General features: G+C 49.9%; 2 protein-coding genes across 13 annotated transcripts in view; one reads left to right on the plus strand and one right to left on the minus strand.

Moving 5' to 3' along the window:
* Positions 1 to 22,054, minus strand: part of CACNA2D3 (calcium voltage-gated channel auxiliary subunit alpha2delta 3) — a 740,859-nt gene that overhangs the window by 400,151 nt on the left and 318,654 nt on the right. The window lies entirely within an intron of this gene.
* LOC135972563 (uncharacterized) lies at positions 17,416 to 19,704 on the plus strand. The gene is made up of 2 exons (XM_065551002.1): positions 17,416 to 18,140; positions 19,135 to 19,704. Exons 1-2 carry the CDS (start codon positions 17,564 to 17,566, stop codon positions 19,608 to 19,610), a joined length of 1,053 nt encoding a protein of 350 aa, XP_065407074.1. The 5' UTR covers positions 17,416 to 17,563; the 3' UTR covers positions 19,611 to 19,704.

Here is a 22,054-nt window from a genome sequence, read left to right on the forward strand (position 1 = left end):
CTCCAAAGAGAGGTAGGAGCCCAACTCTCACTGACTTCCAAACATTTGAAAATCCTACCCTAAATGGATTTGTAGTGAGATGCCATTTTGTAACCCAACTGTACCAGCATATTATTTTCTCTAAAATGATGAATTTTAATCAGTGATACTCCCAGGCAATTTTGCATAGATGCCACGTTCATAGTTCTTCTGATATCAGAACTTAAGTCCAAACTTACAGGTACATTTTGATGACCATTCATTCAACAAATTTTCTTATGAACTGTCTAGGCCAACTTTCAAAACATGGACAACGTTTGTGCTTAAAAATAAAAAGATTTTCTTTTTCAGCATTAATCAAGAATACCACACAATTTATATTTTTCCTTATTACATTAACTACCACAAATGAGTTTTGCAGCTTACCAGGTACCACCCTATTTCCCTCCCACCCTCCCCTGAAAAAAAAGTGTAAGGGAGAAAATGAATGATTACATTTATATGTATTTTACATTTTTGCATTTAGATACCGCATATTTTAGAAACTATGAAGCAGCTGAAATTGGAGCTATGACAAAGTGAAAATCTGAAGGACAAATATTCATTACTTACATAGGCCACAAAGATACAGGTAACTTTACAATTACATAGTAAGACAAGGCCCTGACCATAAGAGTTGACCGTCTTCAGAATAAACATGTTGTACTTGATTAAAGAGCAAAATTATAAAACACTACTACCCAAATTAGGAAGCTTTAGTGAACCACTTTCCCCGATTTCTTCTTCCAGTGGTGGATGCACTGAATGTACATTTAAATGTACAAGAGTTCTGAGAAACTGAAGTAAAGCAAAATTTGGCTTGTTTTTTTGGGGCGTGTGAGCATGGGTACTTGTTTTGGGTTTGTTTTTTTTCCCCCTTACCGCTTGGCTGACACTGCTGATGCCTTTGCAAATAAGGGTATCTGAATCAAGCTGCCAGTAGATGGCTTGGACTATATTATCTGCCTACGTACAGAACTGTCACTTTTAAAAAAAAACAAATGAAAAGATTTGTGGCCCAAAAGGTTTTTTTTTCAAATCACACAGTATCCTCTGAAGCTTGTCTTAGGTGATCTAAGGGATAGCAATATCATTCACATGTACTGGTAGTCTTTAAGTTAATGTCAGACACAATTATAGAGAAAAGTAAAAGGAGAAATTTATTAAGTCGGAATAATTCTGATGTCTCAACATTTAAAACAAATCTCTGTAAACAGTGTGCTAAAAGTCTGCATAATTTTCATAATCTATAAAAGAGAAAATCAAAACACAGCTCTGTGTTATAAAGCCAAATTGGAGAGCAACTTTCCAGCTTTACTGAGAGATTGTGAAGATATTCTGTGCCGTATTTTGACAATGTTCCATTAAAATCAGTAATTGATTCTAACATGTTTACATTTCATTGCTGTAGAGCAAACTTCACCAATACAACAGAGTGCATCACATTTGGATGGGGTAGTCAATAGCTCAGATTTCTAAAGAATGACAGACTCATGTGAACACATCTCAGCTCATCCGGAAGGGCTGTTTTTTTTAATACATGTTGAGCAACAAGTAAAAATGCATGGGGATGCTTTAAAGTGGCCACTTAAATCAGAAAGTCATTTACTGGAGATGGTCATTAGAACAGATTTCACTGTACGTGAAGGCATTTAAATGTTGCTGTTATGTATAATGTGATAAATTCTGCTCTCCTTCACACTGATCAAAATTTCAGTTCAGGTCACTTTTATTGAACTTTTATTAAACTCATAAGCCGTTTGGCCAATTTTCTTCAAACTTTGGGCCAAAAGTGAAAATTAATGTTAATAGTTATAGGGGAGCAATGAAGAGAGCCCCAAAAAAGAGTCAATGTGCATGTGCAAATCCAATTTGAGTGTGTAACACTGGGTCTTTCCCTCATTGCCGCAAGTATGTCACTTTCAAATGTGCACATGTGAAATTGTTTGCAGTGTTGCTGTACCTATGTTGATCTCAGGTTTTGAGAGAGACAAGGTAGGTGAGCTAATATCGTTTATTGGACCAATTTCAGTTAGTGAAAGAGACAGGATTTCAAGCTTACACAGAGTTTACACAACCTGAAGAATCTCTCTTTGGGTATGTCTACACTGAGATTAAAAATACCACAGCACCGCGTCTCAGAGCCCAGGTCAGCTGACTCACACCTGTGGGGCTTGAGCTGCAGGGATAAAAATAGCAGTGTAGATGTTTGGGCTCAGAGTGGAGCCTGGGCTCTGAGACTCTCTCCCTCCCCCCCTCCCCCCCGTGGGATCTCAAAGCCCAGGCTCCAGCCTGAGCCCAAATGTCTACACTGCTATTTTATATCCCCCCAGCCTGAGCCCAATAAAGCTGACCAGGGCCTGCTGCAGCCATGCTGCGGGTCTTTTATTGCAGTGAACGCATCCCCTTTTTAAGCTTTCCCGAGAAAGGGAAAACGGTTAGTAGGCAAGAGATTTAGACCGAGCTGGATGAGCAAGCGTCTCAAAGAGGCAATTAAGAAAAAACAGAAAGCGTACAAAGAGTGGAAGAGGGGAGGGATCAGTAAGGAAACTTGCCTTATTGAGGTCAGAGCATGTAGAGATGGAGTGAGAAAGGCCAAAAGCCGTGTAGAGTTGGACCTTGCGAGGGGAATTAAAACCAATAGTAAGAGGTTTTATAGCCATATAAATAGGAAGAAAACAAAGAAAGAAGAAGTGGGACAGCTGAAGACTGTGGCTGGAGTGGAGATTAAGGATAATCTAGGCATGGCACAATATCTAAACAAATATTTTGCATCGGTCTTTAATGAGGCAAATGAAGGGCTTAGAAATAGTGGCAGCGTGACAGAGGGGAATAAAGGAGGGGGGGATTACCGTATCCGAGGTAGAAGCCAAACTTGAACACCTTAACGGGACTAAGTCGGGCGGACCGGATGATCTTCATCCAAGAATATTGAAAGAACTGGCGCGAGAAATAGCAGGCCCCTTAGCGATAATTTTTAATGAATCTTTAAACTCGGGGGTGGTACCGTTGGACTGGAGAATAGCTAATGTGGTTCCTATTTTCAAGAAAGGGAAAAAAAGTGACCCGGGTAACTACAGGCCTGTCAGTTTAACATCTGTAGTATGCAAGGTCCTGGAGAAAATTTTGAAGGAGAAAGTAGTTAAGGACCTTGAGGTCAATGGCAATTGCGACAAATTACAACATGGTTTTACCAAAGGCAGATCGTGCCAAACCAATCTGATCTCCTTCTTTGAGGAAGTAACAGACTTATTAGATAAGGGAAATGCGGTGGACCTAATATACCTCGATTTCAGTAAAGCGTTTGATACGGTACCGCACGAAGAATTATTGGTTAAATTGGAAAAGATGGGGATCGATATGAAAATCCAGAGGTGCATAGGAACAGGTTAATGGGGAGACTGCAGCGGGTCATACTGAAAGGTGAACTGTCAGGTTGGAGGGAGGTCACCAGTGGAGTTCCTCAAGGTTCGGTTTTGGGTCCCATTTTATTTAATCTATTTATTACTGACCTCGGAACCAAACTGATAAAGTTTGCGGATGACACAAAGTTGGGAGGTATTGCCAATACAGAGGAGGATCGGGATATTCTGCAGGGAGACTTGAATGACCTTGTAAATTGGAGTAACAGAAATAGGATGAAATTTAATAGTGAAAAGTGTAAGGTGATGCATTTAGGGATGACTAACAAGAATTTTAGTTACAAACTGGGGATGCATCGGTTGGAAGTAACGGAGGAGGAGAAAGACCTCGGAGTCCTGGTAGACCGCAGGATGACTATGAGTCAGCAATGTGACGTAGCAGTGAAAAAAGCCAATGCGGTCTTGGGATGCATTAGGCGAGGTATATCTAGTAGGGATAAGGAGGTGCTGCTTCCGTTGTACAAGGCACTGGTGAGACCTCATTTGGAGTACTGTGTGCAGTTCTGGTCTCCCATGTTTAAAAAGGATGAACTCAAACTGGAACGGGTACAGAGAAGGGCCACTAGGATGATCAGAGGAATGGAAAACCTGTCATATGAAAGGAGACTCAAGGAGCTCAGTTTGTTTAGCCTAACCAAAAGAAGGCTGAGGGGGGATATGATTGCTCTCTTTAAATATATCAGAGGGATAAATACCAGGGAGGGAGAGGAATTATTTCAGCTCAGTACTAATGTGGACACGAGAACGAATGGATATAAACTGGCCGTGGGGAAGTTTAGGCTTGAAATTAGACAAAGGTTTCTAACCATCAGAGGGGTGAAATATTGGAACAGCCTTCCAAGGGAAACAGTGGGGGTGAAGGACCTGTCTGGCTTTAAGATTAAGCTAGATAAGTTTATGGAGGGAATGGTTTAATGGGATAACGTGATTTTAGTCAAATCAACAGCGTGCCATCGCGGGTAAATAGTATCAATGGCCAATGAGGGTCTGGCTGGAGAATCTTGCCTACATGCTCGGGGTTCTACTGATCGCCATATTTGGGATCGGGAAGGAATTTTCCTCCGGGTAGATTGGCAGAGGCCCTGGAGATTTTTCGCCTTCCTCCGCAGCATGGAGCGGGGGTCGCTAGCTGGAGGATTCTCTGCGACTTGAAGTCTTTAAATCACAGAATTTGGGGACTTCAACAACAGAGTCAAGGGAAAGGGGTTGGGTCAGCTTTTGTGGCCTGTATCATGCGGGAGGTGAGACTAGATGATCATAATGGTCACTTCTGACCTTAAAGTCTATGAGTCTCTTTCACCAACAGAAGTTGGTCCAATAAAAGATATGACCTCCCCCACCATATCTGTCACATATGAAACGTCTATCACATCTTGGTCATCATCAGTGATTCAACACAGGACCTCCGGGATTAAAGCATGAACCTCTACAGCTTCAGTTTAAGATATAACACACTAATTTTACAAAACACTCAACCACATGCTTAAGTCCATCCCTTAAGCAAATAAAAGACAGTTACCTTTTCCATAACTGGTGTTCTTTGAGATGTGTTGCTCGTGCCTATTTCACAACAGGTTTGCGTGCTCACCACATGCACCGGCTGGCATGCTGGCAGTTTTTCCCCTAGCAGTACCCATAGGGGAGCGCCCCAGCGACCCCTGGAGTGGCACCTCCCTGGCACAGTATAAGGGGTGCTGCGCGCTCCCCCCACCCTCAGTTCCTTCTTGCAAGACAACTCCAACAGAGGGGAAAGAGGGCGGGGTGTGGAATAGACATGAGCAAAACATCTCGAAGAACGCCAGTTATGGAAAAGGTAACTGTCTTTTCTTCTTCGAGTGATTGCTCATGTGTATTCCACAATAGGTGATTCCAAGCTATATTTGTTGGAGGTGGGTAGGAGTTATGAGTTCCCAAGATGCAGTACCGCCCTGCTGAACCCGGCGTCATCCCTAGTTTGGGAGATGATCGCATAATGCAAGGTGAACATGTGAACTGAAGACCATGTGGCAGCCCTACAAGTGTCCTGAATGGGGACATGGGCTAAAAAGTCTAAAAGCCGACGAGGCTTGCGCCCTAGTCGAGTGTACCCTCACAAGCTAGGGTGGAGGGATTCCCGCCAGATCATAACAGGTATGGATGCCCAAGGTGATCCAGTTGGAGAGCCACTAAGTGGAGATCAGCCAACCCCTCATGTGTTCGGCCAAGGCGATGAACAGCTGCGAAGACTTCTTGAATGGCTTAGTGCATTCCAGGTAAAAAGCCAGAGCCCATCTCACATTCAGCGTATGAAGGCAGCGCTCCTCGCTGGATGCATAGGGCTTGGGGCAGAGGACCAGCAGGAAGATGTCCTGACCCACGTGGTAGGTGGAAACTACCTTCGGGAGGAACGAAGGATGCGGTCGGAGCTGGACCTTGTCCTTATGGAACACCATATACAGGGGCTTGGAGGTCAGGGCCCTGAGTTCCGAGACCTGTCTAGCAGACGTGATTGCCACCAGGAAGGCTACCTTCCATGAGAGGTGCGACCAGGAGCACGTAGCTAACAGCTCAAAGGGGAGACCCGTCAGCTGGATCAGCACCAAGTTCAGGTCCCACTGCGGAACTGGGGGCCTAACGTACAGGAAGAGATGATCCAATCCCTTAAGGAATCGGCTACTCATAGCATGGGAGAATACCGTGTGCCCCTGCACTGGCGGGTAGAAGGCTGATATGGCCATCAAGTGCACCTTGACGGACAAGAGCGCCAAGCCTTGGGCTCTAAGGTGAAGGAGATAGTCTAAAATGAGCTAGATCAGGGCAGCCACGGGGGAAATGCCCCGCTCAGCCGCCCATCGGGAAAATCGAGACCACTTCGTCAAGTAGACTCAATGTGTGGAGGGTCACCTACTTTCCATGAGGACACGGTGAACCCTTTCCGAGCACGTCCTCTACTCCCGGCCTAACTATTGAGCAGTCACGCCAGGAGGTGGAGTGCCACTAGGTTGGGGTGGAGGAGGCAGCCCTGGTCCTGGGAGAGCAGGTCTGGGCGGGGCGGGAATGGCCATGGAGGGGCGACCGCCAGGCTCGTGAGGGTCCCGTACCAATGTTGCCTGGGCCACACCGGGGCAATCAGGAGTACCCGGGCCCTGTCCACCTTTATCTTTTCCAGTACCTTGCCGATCAGTGGGATCGGGGGGAAGGCATAGAGAAACTGGCCTGACCAGGATAGGAGGAAGGCATCGGAGATAGTGCCCATTCTTAACCCCCTCCCTCTCGGAGCAGAACCGGGGACACTGGCAGTTCTGCCGAGTCGCAAACAGGTCCACCCTCCAGGTGCGAGTGGAAGGCCATGCACGCCAGCTGGACCGCCCTTCATCTCTTGACGTTTATATGCAGGGCAAGATCCTGTGCAGACCACAGACCTTGGGTCTGAACGTACCCCACATAGGCTTCCCACCCCAGGTCCAAAGCGTCGGACACCAGCTCCACCGATGGGGGCTTGCCCCTGAATGGGACCCCACGGAGCATGTTCCCCGGGGAGCACCACCATTGTAGGGAGGCAATCACCGGCTCAGACACAGTGAGGACCTTGTCCATCCTGTCTCTGGCCTGGGAGAATACCAAGGCCAACCAGAAGGGGAGGGGCCTCATCCTGAGTCTGGCGTGGCGAACCACATACGTGCATGCCAACATGTGACCCAGGAGCTGGAGACACGCTCTGGCTGTTGTCACTGGAAACCTTGTGACTGTGTCAATGAGCCCTTTCAGGGTCTCGAACCTGTCCGGTGGGAAGGAGGCCCTGGCCAACATGGCATCCAGGACTGCCCCAATAAACTATATGCGCTGTATCGGGACTAACATGGATGTCGTTCACCAACAGGCCCAGAGTGGCGCACGTGGACAGGAGGAATGCCATGTGATACCGCACCTGCGACCAGGAACTGTCCTTGACCAGCCAGTCATCCAGATAAGGGAAGATCTGGACCCCATGATGTCTGAGGTAGGTCCACCAGCACAGACAAGCACTTTGTGAATATCCTGGGAGCAGTGGACAGGCCGAACGGGAGGACCATAAATTGGTGGTGTTCCTGCCCAACCGTGAAACGGAGGAAGCGTCTGTGCCCCTCAAATATATGGATGTGGAAGTATGCGTCCTACAGATCGAGGGCGGCATACCAGTCTCCGGGATCCAGAGAGGGGATGATGGAGGCCAAAGAGACCATGCGGAACTTGAACTTTACCATGCACTGATTCAGGCCTCACAGGTCCAGGATGGGCCTGAGCCCAACTTTTGCCTTTGGGGTAAGGAAATAACGGGAGTAGTACTCCTTGCATTTGAACTCCGCTGACACCATTTCCACTACTCTTAAGCCAAGGAGCCGCCCCACCTCCTCCTCGAACAGGGCCTCGTGAGAGGGGTCCCGCCGGAGGGATGGGGGCGGAGGGTGGTTGGGTGGAGTAGAGGTAAATTGGAGGATGTAACCCCGGGAGATGGTGTTGGGAACCAATGATCCAAGGTAAGCCACAACCACTCCAGGAGAAAAGCACACAACCAGTTGGAGAAGGGAAGCTTTATTGCGGGTGGATCCCTGATGTGAACTGGTAGGTTGCTCCCAGGCTTCCCATCAAAACTCCCATTTCTCCCCCTGTTTGCCCTTGTAGGACCCAGGCTGGGGGGGGAGACAGGGACTGCCTCTGCGGGCATTTCTTATAGTCCCTCAACTTTTTATAAGGGGGCTCGTATTTAGAGTGAGTGGCCTGGATGGGAGCCTGCTGAGGCTTAAATGTAGGTCTAGCTGGAGCTGGAACATAGAGGCCAAGAATCTTAAGCATAGTGTAGGAGTCTTTCAGGCCATGCAGTGTTATGTCCGTCTGTTCCACAAACAGAGTCTTGCCATCAAACGGGAGGTCCTGCAGGAAGTTCTGCACCTCACTGGACAGCCCAGACAGCAGGAGCCACGACGCCCTTCTCATGGACACCGCGGAGGCCATGGACCATGCAGCCGTGTCCGCCGCATCCAACGCTGCCTGCAGGGTTGCCCTGGCAGCCGCTGTACCCTCCTCCACCAGAGCTTTCAACTCCTTCCTGTCACGCTCCTGGAGGGAGTCCTCGAATTTGGGCAGAGAGCCCCACAGACTGAACTCATACCGACCCAGGAGAGCCTGATGGTTCACCACCTGTAACTGGAAACTCAAGGATGAATAAATTTTCCTCCCAAATAAATCCAGCCTCCTTGAATCTTTATTTTTCAGAGTAGGGGCTGGTTGGCCCTGCCGCTCCCTGTGGTTGACTGACTCGACCACCAGTTAGGGGCAGGGTGGGTGTATAGATATTCATGCCCCTTGGCGGGCACAACGTACTTGCGTTCCTCTCTCTTTGAGATGGGGGGCAAGGAGGCCGGGGTTTACCACAATGGATTTGAAATTTTTGCCACCCCTTCATGGAGTGGCAGGGCCACCCTGCCAGTACCGAGGCGGGTAGGACGTTGAATAGGGAGTCTGAGGGCTCCTCCACCTCCTTTGCCTGAAGATTGAGGCTTGATGCCACCCTTTTCAATAGCTCTTGGTGGGCGTTAGAGTCCTCCTGTGGGCCGGAACGAGGAGGGGCTGTAATTGCCTCATCAGGGGAGCATGAGGAGGCAGGTGCGGTACTTTGCGTGTCCACCAGCACCAGAGGATCCACCACTTGGTCGCTCTTCGGGCCCGGCACCAAAGATGCACGTCCCACCGACTCCTTCCTTGGAGACTAGGAGAGGGAGGCCGACAGCCATTCCGAGGCTCCGGCCACCGAGCGAGCCCTCACCAGGGGCTGTGTCGGGGGCCATGGGGCACATTAGTTCCACTGTGCCGGCCCCAGAGCCTGGTGCCACTGCACCTGCTGTGGCACCGGTCCGAGCAGGCTGTTCAGCCTGGCTGGCCTGTCTCATCGATCAATGACTACGAAGGGAGGCCGGGCTGGCGTACGACTTGCTGCTGTCCCTGGACCGGGAGGAGCAGCAGCACCGGGAACAGTGCCAACCATGAGACCATGATCCTGATGTGGAGGAACGGTACTGCCGGTAGCAGTTGCTCTGTGATCGGCTCCGGCAGGCGGATCCATGACGGCGAGGTGACAGCGATCGATGCCCGGGGCTGCGGAAGCGGTGCTGTGGCGAGGTCCTGGAGCGAGATGACGAATGGGAATAGTGTTGACGTTCGTTTCACAACTGGCTACAATAACCCCTCAGAGACAAGGACTTTCGGCGGCATTTGCCTCGGTCTCGACGGTGTCCACTCCTCAAGGAGGAGCAGTGCCTGGAGTCTCTGTCAGTCGGAACCCAACCAGACAACCTGGTGGGGGTCGACGGCAACCTGCGTGGACTTCGCACGGGATGGTCGCTGAGCAGCGAACGGCATCGGGAACATTCCCTCAACCGTGAGCGGTACTGAGCTGGGGGTGACTGCAGAGATCCCAGCAGCAGTTTGCCTCTGGACCGTGGAGCCAGCGTTGGCAGTGCCCCTGGTACTTGCATGGACAAAATGTCCCGGACCGCTTGCAGGGCCTCTGGTGTGCAGGGTATGCGGACATCCAGGAAAGCCTGCTCCAAATGGGCCGGGCTACTCCACTCGACCTGAGTCGGAGGCCTAGAGGCCGATGGGGACCGAGGACTGCCCAACATGGGTCTAGCCTCTCCCCCGGTTATGCTCCAGTGCCGCGACAGAAAAGGCCTCTTCTTAGCCTTCTTGGCATGCCCCACGGATGGGGAGCAGTGCCGACTGGTAGATGGCGCCAGGGGGTCTCCACGCACCGACACCGCAGTACCCGGTGTCAACTCGGGGCGGCACGCCGGAGTCAAGGTCAACACCAACTCCATCAGGATGGCTCGGAGCCGATCGTCTCTTTCTCTCTTGGTCCGAGGCTTGAACGACTTGCAAATCTTGCAGTGATTGCTGAGATGGGTTTCACACAAACAGTGTAAACAGTCCACGTGCGGATCACTCACTGGTATCAGTCACCTACAAGTGTCTCATGACTTAAAACCTGGGGCATGCCCTGGCCCGGGTGCACTAAACTAAACTAAAACTAATTAAACTACTTTAACTACAGGTACTACTACACTGAACAAACAAGAGTTCTGGAGGAGAGCTGCAGACAAGCTGGAGCAGAGCAGTTCCGAAGCACCTTCACTGGCAGCAAGAAGGAACTGAGGGTGGGGGGAGCGCGCAGTGCCCCTTATACCGCGCCATGGAGGCACCACTCCAGTGGTCACTAGGGGCGCTCTCCTAGGGGTACTGCTGGAGGAAAAACTTCCAGCACCGGTGCACGTTGCGAGCACTCACACCAATTGTGGAATACACATGAGCAATCACTCGAAGAAGAACTTTAATGTCAATGGGACGAAACATTTGCTTAAAGTTAAACTGATGTGCTTTGCTGAATAGAGGCCTTAGACTTACATCCTCTGTGAATTGAGCACTGAGGAGGACACATAGCACACACTAAGTAATGGGCTGCATGTGCATTATTTGAAAAATTGTGTCAAGGATATAATGGAATCCTGGCTGAAACTAATTGGGGAGTGATGACTATAGATTCATAATACTGTGCTTCAAAGTATTATTGCATAAGTGTTTTCACTCGCACACTTGCTGTAAAAAGATGTGTTCCAAAATGTGAATAGAAACATATTTAAAATAAATAGGCAAACAGCGAATAGAGCAGTCAGATTTTTGAAATCTGTATTTTATCTGATACTAAGTAGCTTTGGACTCCCTTCCATCCCAATTTCTTACTGTAAGTATATTTAACACAGAACAAAACAGCTCAATAGATAACTAAGTTTTGCAGCGCTATAAAGCACATTTAATTCCATTGCCAACTGTGCTAATTGAATGAAAGTTTATCCTCTAGGAAATATTTCTGCATTATAAAACTCAGTGAGTCAGACAAGGTTGCATATAGTGAACTGGAAATGTGTACAAAAGAAAATCTTCCATTAACTTAAATCAACTTAGTTAAGCCTACTTGCTTTCTGTTGCTAAGAAAAATTACACTTTTCACTTGTAGTGTCTATTTAGTTATTTCATCAAACTTCTTGTAACTAAGCCCTGGTCTACACTACGGGGTTAGGTCGAATTTAGCCGCGTTAGGTCGATTTTATAATGAATGCGTCTACACAACCAACCCAGTTCCGTCGACCTAAAGGGCTCTTAAAATTAACTTCTGTACTCCTCCTCGGCAAGAGTAGTAGTGCTGAAATCGACCTTGCTGTGTCAAATTTGGAGTACTGCAGACGCAATTCGACGTTATTGGCCTCCGGGAGCTATCCCAGAGTGCTCCAATGTGACCACTCTGGACAACACTCTCAACTCCGATGCACTAGCCAGGTACACAGGAAATTTTGAATTTCATTTCCTGTTGGTCAGCGTGGCAAGCTCAGCAGCACAGGTGACCATGCATTCCCCCCACAATCGCAAACGAGCTCCAGCATGGACCGAACGAGAGACACTGGATCTGATTGCTGTATGGGGAGATGAATCTGTGCAGGCAGAACTCTGATCAAAAAGAAGAAATGCTAATATATATGCCAAAATCGCACAGGGCATGATGGACAGAGGCTACAACAGGGACACACAGCAGGGCCATGTGAAAGTTAAGGAGCTCAAGCCAGTCTACCAAAAGACAAAGGAAGCAAACGGTCGCTCTGGGACAGAGCTGCATATATGCCGCTTCTATGATCAGCTGCATGGCATTCTAGGGGGGGACCCTATCACTATCCCACCACTGTCTGTGGACACCTGCAAGGGGAGAGTCTCACGCAACAAGGAGGAGGCTTTTGTGGATGAAGAAGAGGAGGAGGAGAATGTGCAGCAGGCAAGCGGTGAATCCATTCTCCTCGGCAGCCGGGAGCTTTTCATCACCCTGGAGCCAATAGCCTCCAAGGCGGGATCCCCAACCCTGAAGGCAGAGAAGGCACCTCTGGTGAGTGCACATTTGTAACTACAGTACAGGGTTTAAAAGCAACAGTGTCTAATGTTTGATTTGCCATGAAGACTTGGGATGCATTCACAGCCAGTACAGCTACTGGAAAAGTCTGTTAACATGTCTGGGGATGGAGTGGTAATCCTCCAGGGACATCTCCACGAATCTCTCCTTGAGGTACTCTGAAAGCCTTTGCAGAAGGTTTCTGGGGAGGGCTGTCTTATTTCGTCCTCCACGGTAGGACTCTTTACCGCTCCAAGCCAGTAGCAAGTAGTCTGGAATCATTGCAGCACAAAGCATGGCAGCGAATGGTCCTGGATTTTGGTCGCATTCAAGCAACATTTGGTCTATATCTTTCTGTGTTAGCCTCAGGAGAGCGATATCATTGATGGTCACCTGGTTGAAATAGGGGAATTTTTGTAAAGGAACAGTAAAAGGATCCCGGTCATGCTGGGCTATTTGCGCTTGGCTAAAAGGGATCATCCCTGAGAATAGCCACGTGGTGAAAACCGCAGCCCCTCCTTTTAAATGGCAAACCCAACCAGCATTGCTTGCTATGGAAAAGGAGGGCGCTGCAGTATGAAACCATACCCACATGTTAAGAAGGCATTAGAAGCCAATCCCGTGTACTCTTTGGCTTACCATGGCTGCCAGGAAAGCAAATTCTGTTGCCCAGCTGTGTGTGATGTGTCACCATACCAGCAGGCACTCAACAGAAAAGGCAAAATGCGACATTGTACCTAAATCACATGTGCTGTCTGCTATGAATTGCTTGATTCACTGTGAAAGAGTCTCCCTTTTGTTCTCAGGAATGTATCATCTTAAATTTTACTCTCCCTTTTTATCCCCCCCGCAGGTGCAAATGTTTCTATGATCCCCCTATCATCATCTCCATCCCTGAGGTTATTGCAGATTAGAAGGCAAAAAAACCGCACTCGCGATGACATGTTTTCCGAGCTCATGCAGTCCTCCCGCACTGATAGGGCACAGCGTAATGCATGGAAGCAATCAGTGGCAGAGTCCAGGAAAGCTTCAAGTGAGTGCAATGAGAAGAGGCCGGATGCGATGCTGAGGCTAATGGGGAAGCAAACGGACATGCTCAGGTGTCTGGTGGAGCTGCAGGAAAGCCAACAAGAGCACAGACCACTACTGTATCCACTGTATAACTGCCTGCCCTCCTCCCCAAGTTCCATATCCTCCTCACCCAGATGCCTAAGAACACGGGAGGGAGGCTCCGGGCACCCAGCCACTCCACTCCAGAGGATGGCCCAAGCAACAGAAGGCTTTCATTCAAACAGTTTTGATTTGTAGTGTGGCTACAATATTTGTCCTTGTCCTTCCCTCCTCCGCCACCCCACGCCACCCCACTCTGGCTACCTTGTCAGGTATCTCACTTTTTTTAAATTAATATAGAAAGAAGGCATGGTTTCAAAACAATAGTGACTTTATTTCCTTTGCCAGCTGTGATCGAAGGAGGGAGGGTGGTTGACTTACAGGGAATTAAAATCAACAAAGGGGCTGGGTTTGCATCAAGGAGAAACACAAACAACTCTCACATGGTAGCCTGGCCAGTCATGAAACTGGTTTTCAAAGCCTCTCTGATGCGCAGCATGCCTAGCTGTGCTCTTCTAATCGTCCTGGTGTCTGGCTGCTCAAAATCGGCCACTAGGCGATCTACCTCAACCTCCCACCCCACCGTAAACATCTCCCCCTTACTCTCACAGATATTATGGAGCACACAGCAAGCAGCAATAACAATGGGAATATTGGTTTCACTGAGGTCTAACCTAGTCAGCAAACAGCGCCAGTGAGCTTTTAAACGTCCAAAGGCACATTCTACCACTATTCTGCACTTGCTCAGCCTATAGTTGAACTGCTCCTTACTATTGTCCACGCTGCCTGTGTATGGCTTCATGAGCCATTGGAGCAAGGGGTTGGCAGCGTCTCCAAGGATAACTATGGGCATTTCAACATTCCCCACAGTAATTTTCTGGTCTGGAAAGTAAGTCCTTTCTTGCAGCTGTTCAAACAGCCCGGCATCCCTAAAGATGTGAGCGTCATGCACCTTTCCCGGCCATCCCATGTTGATGTTGGTGAAACATCCCTTGTGATCCACCAGTGCTTGCAGCACCATTGAGAAGTATCTCTTGCGGTTTATGTACTGGCTGGCAAGGTGGTCCACTGCCAAGATAGGGATATCCGTTCCGTCTATTGCCCCACCACAGTTAGGGAACTCCATTGCAGCAAAGCCATCGACAAAGCCACATTTCCCAGAGTCACTACCCTTGATAGCAGAATGTCAGTGATTGTATTGGCTACTTGAATCACAGCAGTCCCCACAGTAGATTTGCCCACTCCAAACTGATCCCCAACTGACCGGTACCAGTCAGGTGTTGCAAGCTTCCACAGGTCTATTGCCACTCACTTCTCAACTGTCAGAGCAGCTCTCATCTTGGTATTCCTGCAATTCAGGGCAGGGGAAAGCAACTCACAGAGTTCCAGGAAAGTGGCTTTATGCATGCGAAAGTTTCGTAGCCACTGGGAATCATGCCATACCTGCAACACTATGCGGTCCCACCAGTCTGTGCTTGTTTGCCGAGCCCAGAATCGGTGTTCCACTGTATCAACCAGCCCCGCTGCCACCATGATGTCCCAACTGCCACATCCAGTGCTTTCAGGAACGTCTGTATCCATGTCCTCCTCACAATCGTCCTCGTGCTGCCATCTCTTAGCCAAGTTCTGCACATATTGCAGTATAATGCACAAGGTGTTTACAATGCTCACAACAGCAGCGGTGAGCTGAGCGGGCTCCATACTTGCCATGCTATGGCGTCTGCATGGGTAACCCAGGAAAAAAGGCACGAAATGATTGTCTGCAGTTGCTTTCACGGAGGGAGGGAGGGAAGACTGACAACATGTTCCCAAAATCACCTGCGACAATGTTTTTGCCCCATCAGGCACTGGGAGTTTAACCCAGAATTCCAGTGGGCAGCAGAGACTGCAGGAACTGTGGGATAGCTGCCCACAGTGCACTGCTCCGTGAGTCGATGCTAGCCATGGTACTGAGGACGCGTTCCACCGACTTAATGCGCTTAGTGGGGACATACACAATCGACCGTATAAAATCGATTTCTAAAGATCAACTTCTATAAAATCGACCTGATTTCATAGTGTAGATATACCCTAAGTCTGTAACTTTAGGCATAGGCGCTGCCTCCGTGGGTGCCCTGGGGCTGGAGCACCCACGGGGAAAAATTGGTGGATGCTCTGCATGCACCAGGAGCTCCTCACCCTGCTCCCCCGCCGCAACTCACCTCCGCCTCCACTCCACCTCCACCTCCTCCCCTGAGAGTGCCGCCGGGTCCTATTTCTCCCCTCTCCCTCCCAGCGCTTGCACTGCGAAACAATTGTTTCGCGCGGCAAGCCTGGGACGGAGGAGGGGGAATGCAGCACGCTTGGGGGAGGAGGCAGGGCCGGGGTGGCAATTTGGGGAGGGGTCCAATAGGGGCAGGGAGGGGCGGAGTTAGGGTGGGGACTTTGGGGCAGAGGTGGAGTCAGGGCAGGGGAAGGGCCAGGGGCGCGAGCATCCACCGGTGCAGAAAAAAGTTGGCACCTGTGACTTTAGTTCCAGCCAGTAAGCCAGCTGCCCTCTCTTCTCGTGCCACATCAGCCCCTGGTGGGTGAAAGGTGTAACTGCAGTATGCCCCTCCTGTGGCTTCCCTTCGACTCCCCATCAGAATAAATTATTCTGCGGGAGCGGGGGAGGGAATTTGTGGAGGACATTAATTCTGCACTTGCGCACTGACACAGCAGGAGTAAACAGTGTGGTAGGAGTCTAGAGGCACATACATGGATCCATGAACCCTGCTTCACAGCTTTGGCTGGCAGCTGGGTCAGGTGACCAAGTTCCATGATAACCTGGAGACAGCACTTCCTTTAAGAGGGAGCCCGTTCAAATAAAGTAGAGAAAACCAGGGTCAGGGTCAGGGTCAGGACCTAGCAGAGGCACTCCTCACCAATTAAGCAGAAAGTTTGGAGGGAGACACTACAGGGAGCAGGAATAGAAGCCTCAGTTGGGAGAAGCTTTAGCAAAGTCCAGACATCAGTACTGTGGTTTGGGAAGAAACTGTAAAGTCTGTGGGAAAGATTTCTATCTGAGTTGACACTGAACTGTTGTTAATAAACTAGACCCAAAGACGGTGGTGTCCTGGATCCATGCAAGTCTTTGTGCATTCTTCAGGAAACTGGGTTGGGGAAACTGAGGTAGCAGACACATGACCAGATGGAAAAGCCAACCTCATTACAGTGTATTTAATTTTTTATACAACAAACTGTTCATGCTTTAAAAATGTCTTTGTGATGATTTGCTTCCCTGTTTGGACCATGGCTAAAAATTACAGTGAATGCCATAAAGTGCATTTTTATAGTGAAGTCATTGTTTATACTGAACATATTTACTTAAAGCAGAGATTTAGTAAAGCCAGATTGTATTCTGAATGCTGCAGTGATCTGAAACCATTTGGGTCTGTCACTTTATTTCACCATAAAAGCACTATTATCTCTGTTCACTATCAGTCTGTTCAACTGTAGGTATGAGTTCGCTCTCATTTGCCCCGCAGTAAAGCTGAACAATGCCATTTAACTCAACAAGTCACACAGGTGTATACGTGGTATGAGAACATGATCAGGCCCATAATATCTTAAATGACAACCTTGGGACTCAAACTACTGTCTGCTGTCTCCCACAACTGGACATCAGACTCCTGCTGCTGAAACTAGTTTCTGAGGCCTGGTCTACACTAGGCGTTTATGTCGAAGTTAGCGCCGTTAAATCGAATTAACCCTGCACCCGTCCACACTGCGATGCTATTTAGTTCGACATAGAGGTCTCTTTAATTCGACTTCTGTACTCCTCCCCGACGAGGGGAGTAGCGCTAAATTCGACATGGCCATGTCGAATTAGGCTAGGTGTGGATGGAAATCGACGCTAATAGCTCCGGGAGCTATCCCACAGTGCACCACTCTGTTGACGCTCTGGACAGCAGTGCGAGCTCGGATGCTCTGACCAGCCACACAGGAAAAGCCCCGGGAAAATTTGAATTTGAATTCCTTTTCCTGTCTGGCCAGTTTGAATCTCATTTCCTGTCTGGACATCGTGGCGAGCACAGCAGCACTGGCAACGATGCAGAGCTCTCCAGCAGTGATGGCCGTGCAGTCTGGGAATAGAAAGAGAGCCCCAGCATGGACTGATCGTGAAGTCTTGGATCTCATCGCTGTGTGGGGCGATGAGTCCGTGCTTTCCGAGCTGCGATCCAAAAGAAGGAATGCAAAGATCTACGAGAAGATCTCTAAAGACATGGCAGAGAGAGGATACAGCCGGGATGCAACGCAGTGCCGCGTGAAAATCAAGGAGCTGAGACAAGGCTACCAGAAGACCAAAGAGGCAAACGGACGCTCCGGATCCCATCCCCAGACATCCCGTTTCTACGAGGCACTGCATTCCATCCTCGGTGCTGCCGCCACCACTACCCCACCAGTGACCGTGGACTCTGAGGATGGGATACTGTCCACGGCCGGTTCCTCAGACATGTTAGGGGACGGGGAAGATGAGGAAGGAGATGAGGAGGGCGAGGCAGTTGGCAGCTCTCACAACGCTGATTTCCCCGACAGCCAGGATCTCTTCATCACCCTTACAGAGATCCCCTACGAAGCGTCCCCAGCCATTACCCCGGACACAGAATCTGGTGAAGGATCAGCCAGTAAGTGTTGTAAACATCTAAACATTTATTTTTAACAAAACAGGAATATTAACAATTAAAAGAATGGGTTGTTCATGATTAGTGTGCCCTAGGCGCTTAACGGTTTAGTAAGGGGCAGTGCAAGTTTTGAAAAGAAATCTAGCAATGTCCGGTTTTCAGTGATTGTCCTGCACAAGCCGCTCTACTGTGTATTCCCTGCTACTGCAGCTACAGTAAAATGCGGTCTATATGTGCGGGGATAGAGCAGTAATCCTCCTGGGACATCTCGATGAAGCTCTCCTGGAGGTAACTTGAAAGCCGTTGCATGAGGTTCTTGGGGAGAGCGGCCTTATTGGGTCCTCCGAAGTACGACACGTTGCCGCGCCACGAGATTATCAGGTACTCGGGGATCATTGCTCTGCACAGCAGGGCGGCATACGGCCCTGGTCTTTGGAGGCTTTCCCGGAGCATTCTCTCTTTGTCGCTCTCGGAGATCCTCATCAGGGTGATGTCGGCCATGGTGACCTGCTTTTAATTAGGTAGGGGAATGTTAGTGTTGGGACTGCTTTCCCGTTCCTTTACAGAACTGTCACCGCTGGTTTGCAGCCACGCGGTGGAGGCGGGAGAGGGGCAGCCGAAAGGGATCATTCCCGGGGACAGCCGCGAGGGGGTGGGACAGGGGCAGAGTTCCCGCTTGCCGGATTGCTGGCAGCAGGGACTGACATTGATTTAAATGTGAAATGAGGCCAGTGGTAATATAAAAGTTTTAAACTGCCACAAGTGTACGGCTTACCATGTCTGCCTGCAACAGAAATTCCGTTGTGCTGCCTCGCTTCTCAAATGTGCTGTTCAAGACCCCAGGCACAGAATGCGAAGGCCGAGAATTCGACCTTGTGCTGAGTGCGCATGTGAAAGGTGCTGTGCATGGTCTTGTTCACAGAGAAAGACTATGTTCTTTGTTCACAACTACATTTATCTTTCAGAGGAATTCACTCCCTTTTTCCCATTTCCACAGCCCCGTCTGCGACTGTCTCACAACCTAGCCTGGAATCACACTCCCAGAGGCTAGCGCGGATTAGGCGTAGGAAGAAGAGGACACGGGAGGACATGTTCTCTGAGCTTATGGCCTCTTCCCAAGCCCAGGCAGCACAGCAGACCCAGTGGCGGGAGAACTTGACCCGAATGCACCAAGCCAACATGGATCGGGAGGAGAGGTGGCGGCAGGAAGACCAGCAGGCGACTCAAACGCTGCTTGGACTACTGAGGGAGCAAACGGACACGCTCCGGCGCCTTGTGGATGTTCTGCAGGAACGGAGGCAGGAGGACAGAGCCCCGCTGCAGTCCATCTCTAACCGCCCTCCCCCGCCACCAAGTCCCATACCCACCTCACCCAAAGTGCAAAGAAGGAGAGGCGGCAGAGTCCCTGCTAACTCTCACTCCACCCCTGCAGAGAGCTCTAGTAGCAGAAGGCTCTCATTTCCCAAAATTTGAAAAGTTCTTTCCTTCCCGCCTGACACAAGCCCACGTCCAAGTTTCACCTCCCAATGCCATGTGTAGTTGATAATAAAAAATTCGTTTCTGTTAACTACTGTTTCAATCATGTTCTTTTGGAGGAGGAGGGGAAAGGGGGTTGGAAATTGGACAGGACAGTCTCCTTTGGCAGGGTACATAGTCGGGGGCAGGCACAGCAGCAGGGCACATACACAGTGCAGTGATGCAGTGACTAGTTGCCCCGGTTAGTCTGGGAGGTTGTTTTGATGTAATGTTGGGGGGGGTGGGTTGCTCTGTGACTTTGTGGCGGGGGAGGGCAGTTACAGATCTTAAGCGCCGGTCCTTAGACAGGATCACAGAGCCACACAGCATGGGATCTGTAACCGTCCTCCCCCTGCCACAAAGTCAAATAGACCTCCCATACACACAGTCCCGATCAGGAGGGGTGACAGGCTCCGTTGAAACAAGCATCCCACCGCAGCGGAGCCTGTCAATCCTTGAGTTTAGAAGCTGCATTCGCATCACAACACTAGACCCGCCCCGCACCACAGTCTGCGTCCCAGTTTTAAAAAATTCCCGCTAAAACAGTATTAAAGAAAACGGTGTGCTTTAACAAAGTAGAACTATTTTTATTTCGACACGTGTGTTGGAGGGGGGGTGAAGGGGGTATGTAACTGGATAGGATAGTCAACATTACCTGGGTAAAGAAACGGGGGCAGGTTTAGCTTCTCAGTACACAAACTATAAAATCACAGGTTACCCTGCTCACTCAGGAACTTTGCTTTCAAAGCCTCCCGGATGCACAGCGCTTCCCGCTGGTCTCTTCTAATCGCCCGGCTGTCTGGCTGTGAGTAATCACCAGCCAGGCTATTTTCCTCAACCTCCCACCCCGCCATAAAGGTCTCCCCCTTGCTCTCACAGAGATTGTGGAGCACACAGCAAGCTGCTATAACAATGGGGATATTGGTTTCGCTGAGATCACAGCGAGTCAGTAAGCTTCTCCATCTCCCCTTGAGACGGCCAAAAGCACACTCCACCACCATTCTGCACTTGCTCAGCCGGTAGTTGAAGAGTTCTTTTTCAGTGTCCAGGGCGCCAGTATAGGGCTTCATGAGCCAGGGCATTAGCGGGTAGGCTGGGTCCCCGAGGATGACTATAGGCATCTCCACATCCCCAACAGTTATTTTGTGGTCCGGGAAGTAAATACCTTGTTGCAGCCGTCTAAACAGACCAGAGTTCCTGAAAACACGAGCGTCATGAACCTTGCCCGGCCATCCCACGTAGATGTTGGTAAAACGTCCCCTGTGGTCCACCAGTGCTTGCAGCACCATGGAAAAGTATCCCTTTCGGTTAATGTACTGGGTGGCCTGGTGGTCCGGTGCCAGGATAGGGATGTGAGTTCCATCTATGGCCCCACCGCAGTTTGGGAATCCCATCGCTGCGAAGCCATCTATGATCGCCTCCACGTTTCCCAGGGTCACTACCTTTGGCAGCAGTACATCAACGATTGCCTTCGCTACTTGCATCACAACAACCCCCACGGTAGATTTGCCCACCCCAAACTGGTTCGCGACTGACCGGTAGCTGTCTGGCGTTGCAAGCTTCCACAGGGCTATGGCCACTCGCTTCTGTACACTCAGTGCAGCTCGCAACCGGGTGTCACTGCGCTTCAGGGCAGGGGACAGCAACTCACAAAGTTCCAGGAAAGTTCCCTTCCGCATGCGAAAGTTTCGCAGCCACTGGGATTCATCCCAGACCTGCAGCACTATGCGGTCCCACCACTCAGTGCTTGTCTCCCGTGCCCAGAATCGCCGTTCCACGGCATCAACATGACCCATTGCCACTGTGATGTCCTCGGCGCTGGGTCGCCTGCTTTCTGACAGGTCTGTGCTACTCTCAGACTTCAGGACATCACCGCGGTGCCGTAGCCTCCTTGCCTGACTTTTCTGCATCTGCCTCAGGGAAACCTTTATGATAAGCTGCGAGACGTTGAGAGCGGCCACAACTGCAGCGATGGTCGCAGCGGGCTCCATGCTCGGAGTACAGTGGCGTCCGCGCTGTCAATGACTGGAAAAGCGCGCGAACTGTTTTCCCGCCGGCGCTTTCAGGGAGGGAGGGCGGGAGTGATGGACGGATGACGACAGTTTCCCAAAAGCACCCTCGACTCATTTTGTTACCCAGAAGGCATTGCCGGCTACACCCAGAATTCCAATGGGCAGAGGGGACTGCGGGAACTGTGGGATAGCTGACCACAGTGCACCGCTTCGAATGTCGACGCTATCACCGTTAGTGTGGACGCACAAAGTCGAATTACTGTCCTTAGTGTGGACACACACGTTCGACTTTGCAATATCGATTACAAAAATTCGATGCAAGTAAAATCGAACTACTCTCGTAGTGTAGACAAGGCCTGAGAGATGTTACAGAGGTTGGTCCATATATTT

The sequence above is a fragment of the Chrysemys picta genome, chromosome 7, assembly GCF_011386835.1.
Source record: "Chrysemys picta bellii isolate R12L10 chromosome 7, ASM1138683v2, whole genome shotgun sequence".
Lineage (NCBI taxonomy): Eukaryota > Metazoa > Chordata > Testudines > Emydidae > Chrysemys > Chrysemys picta.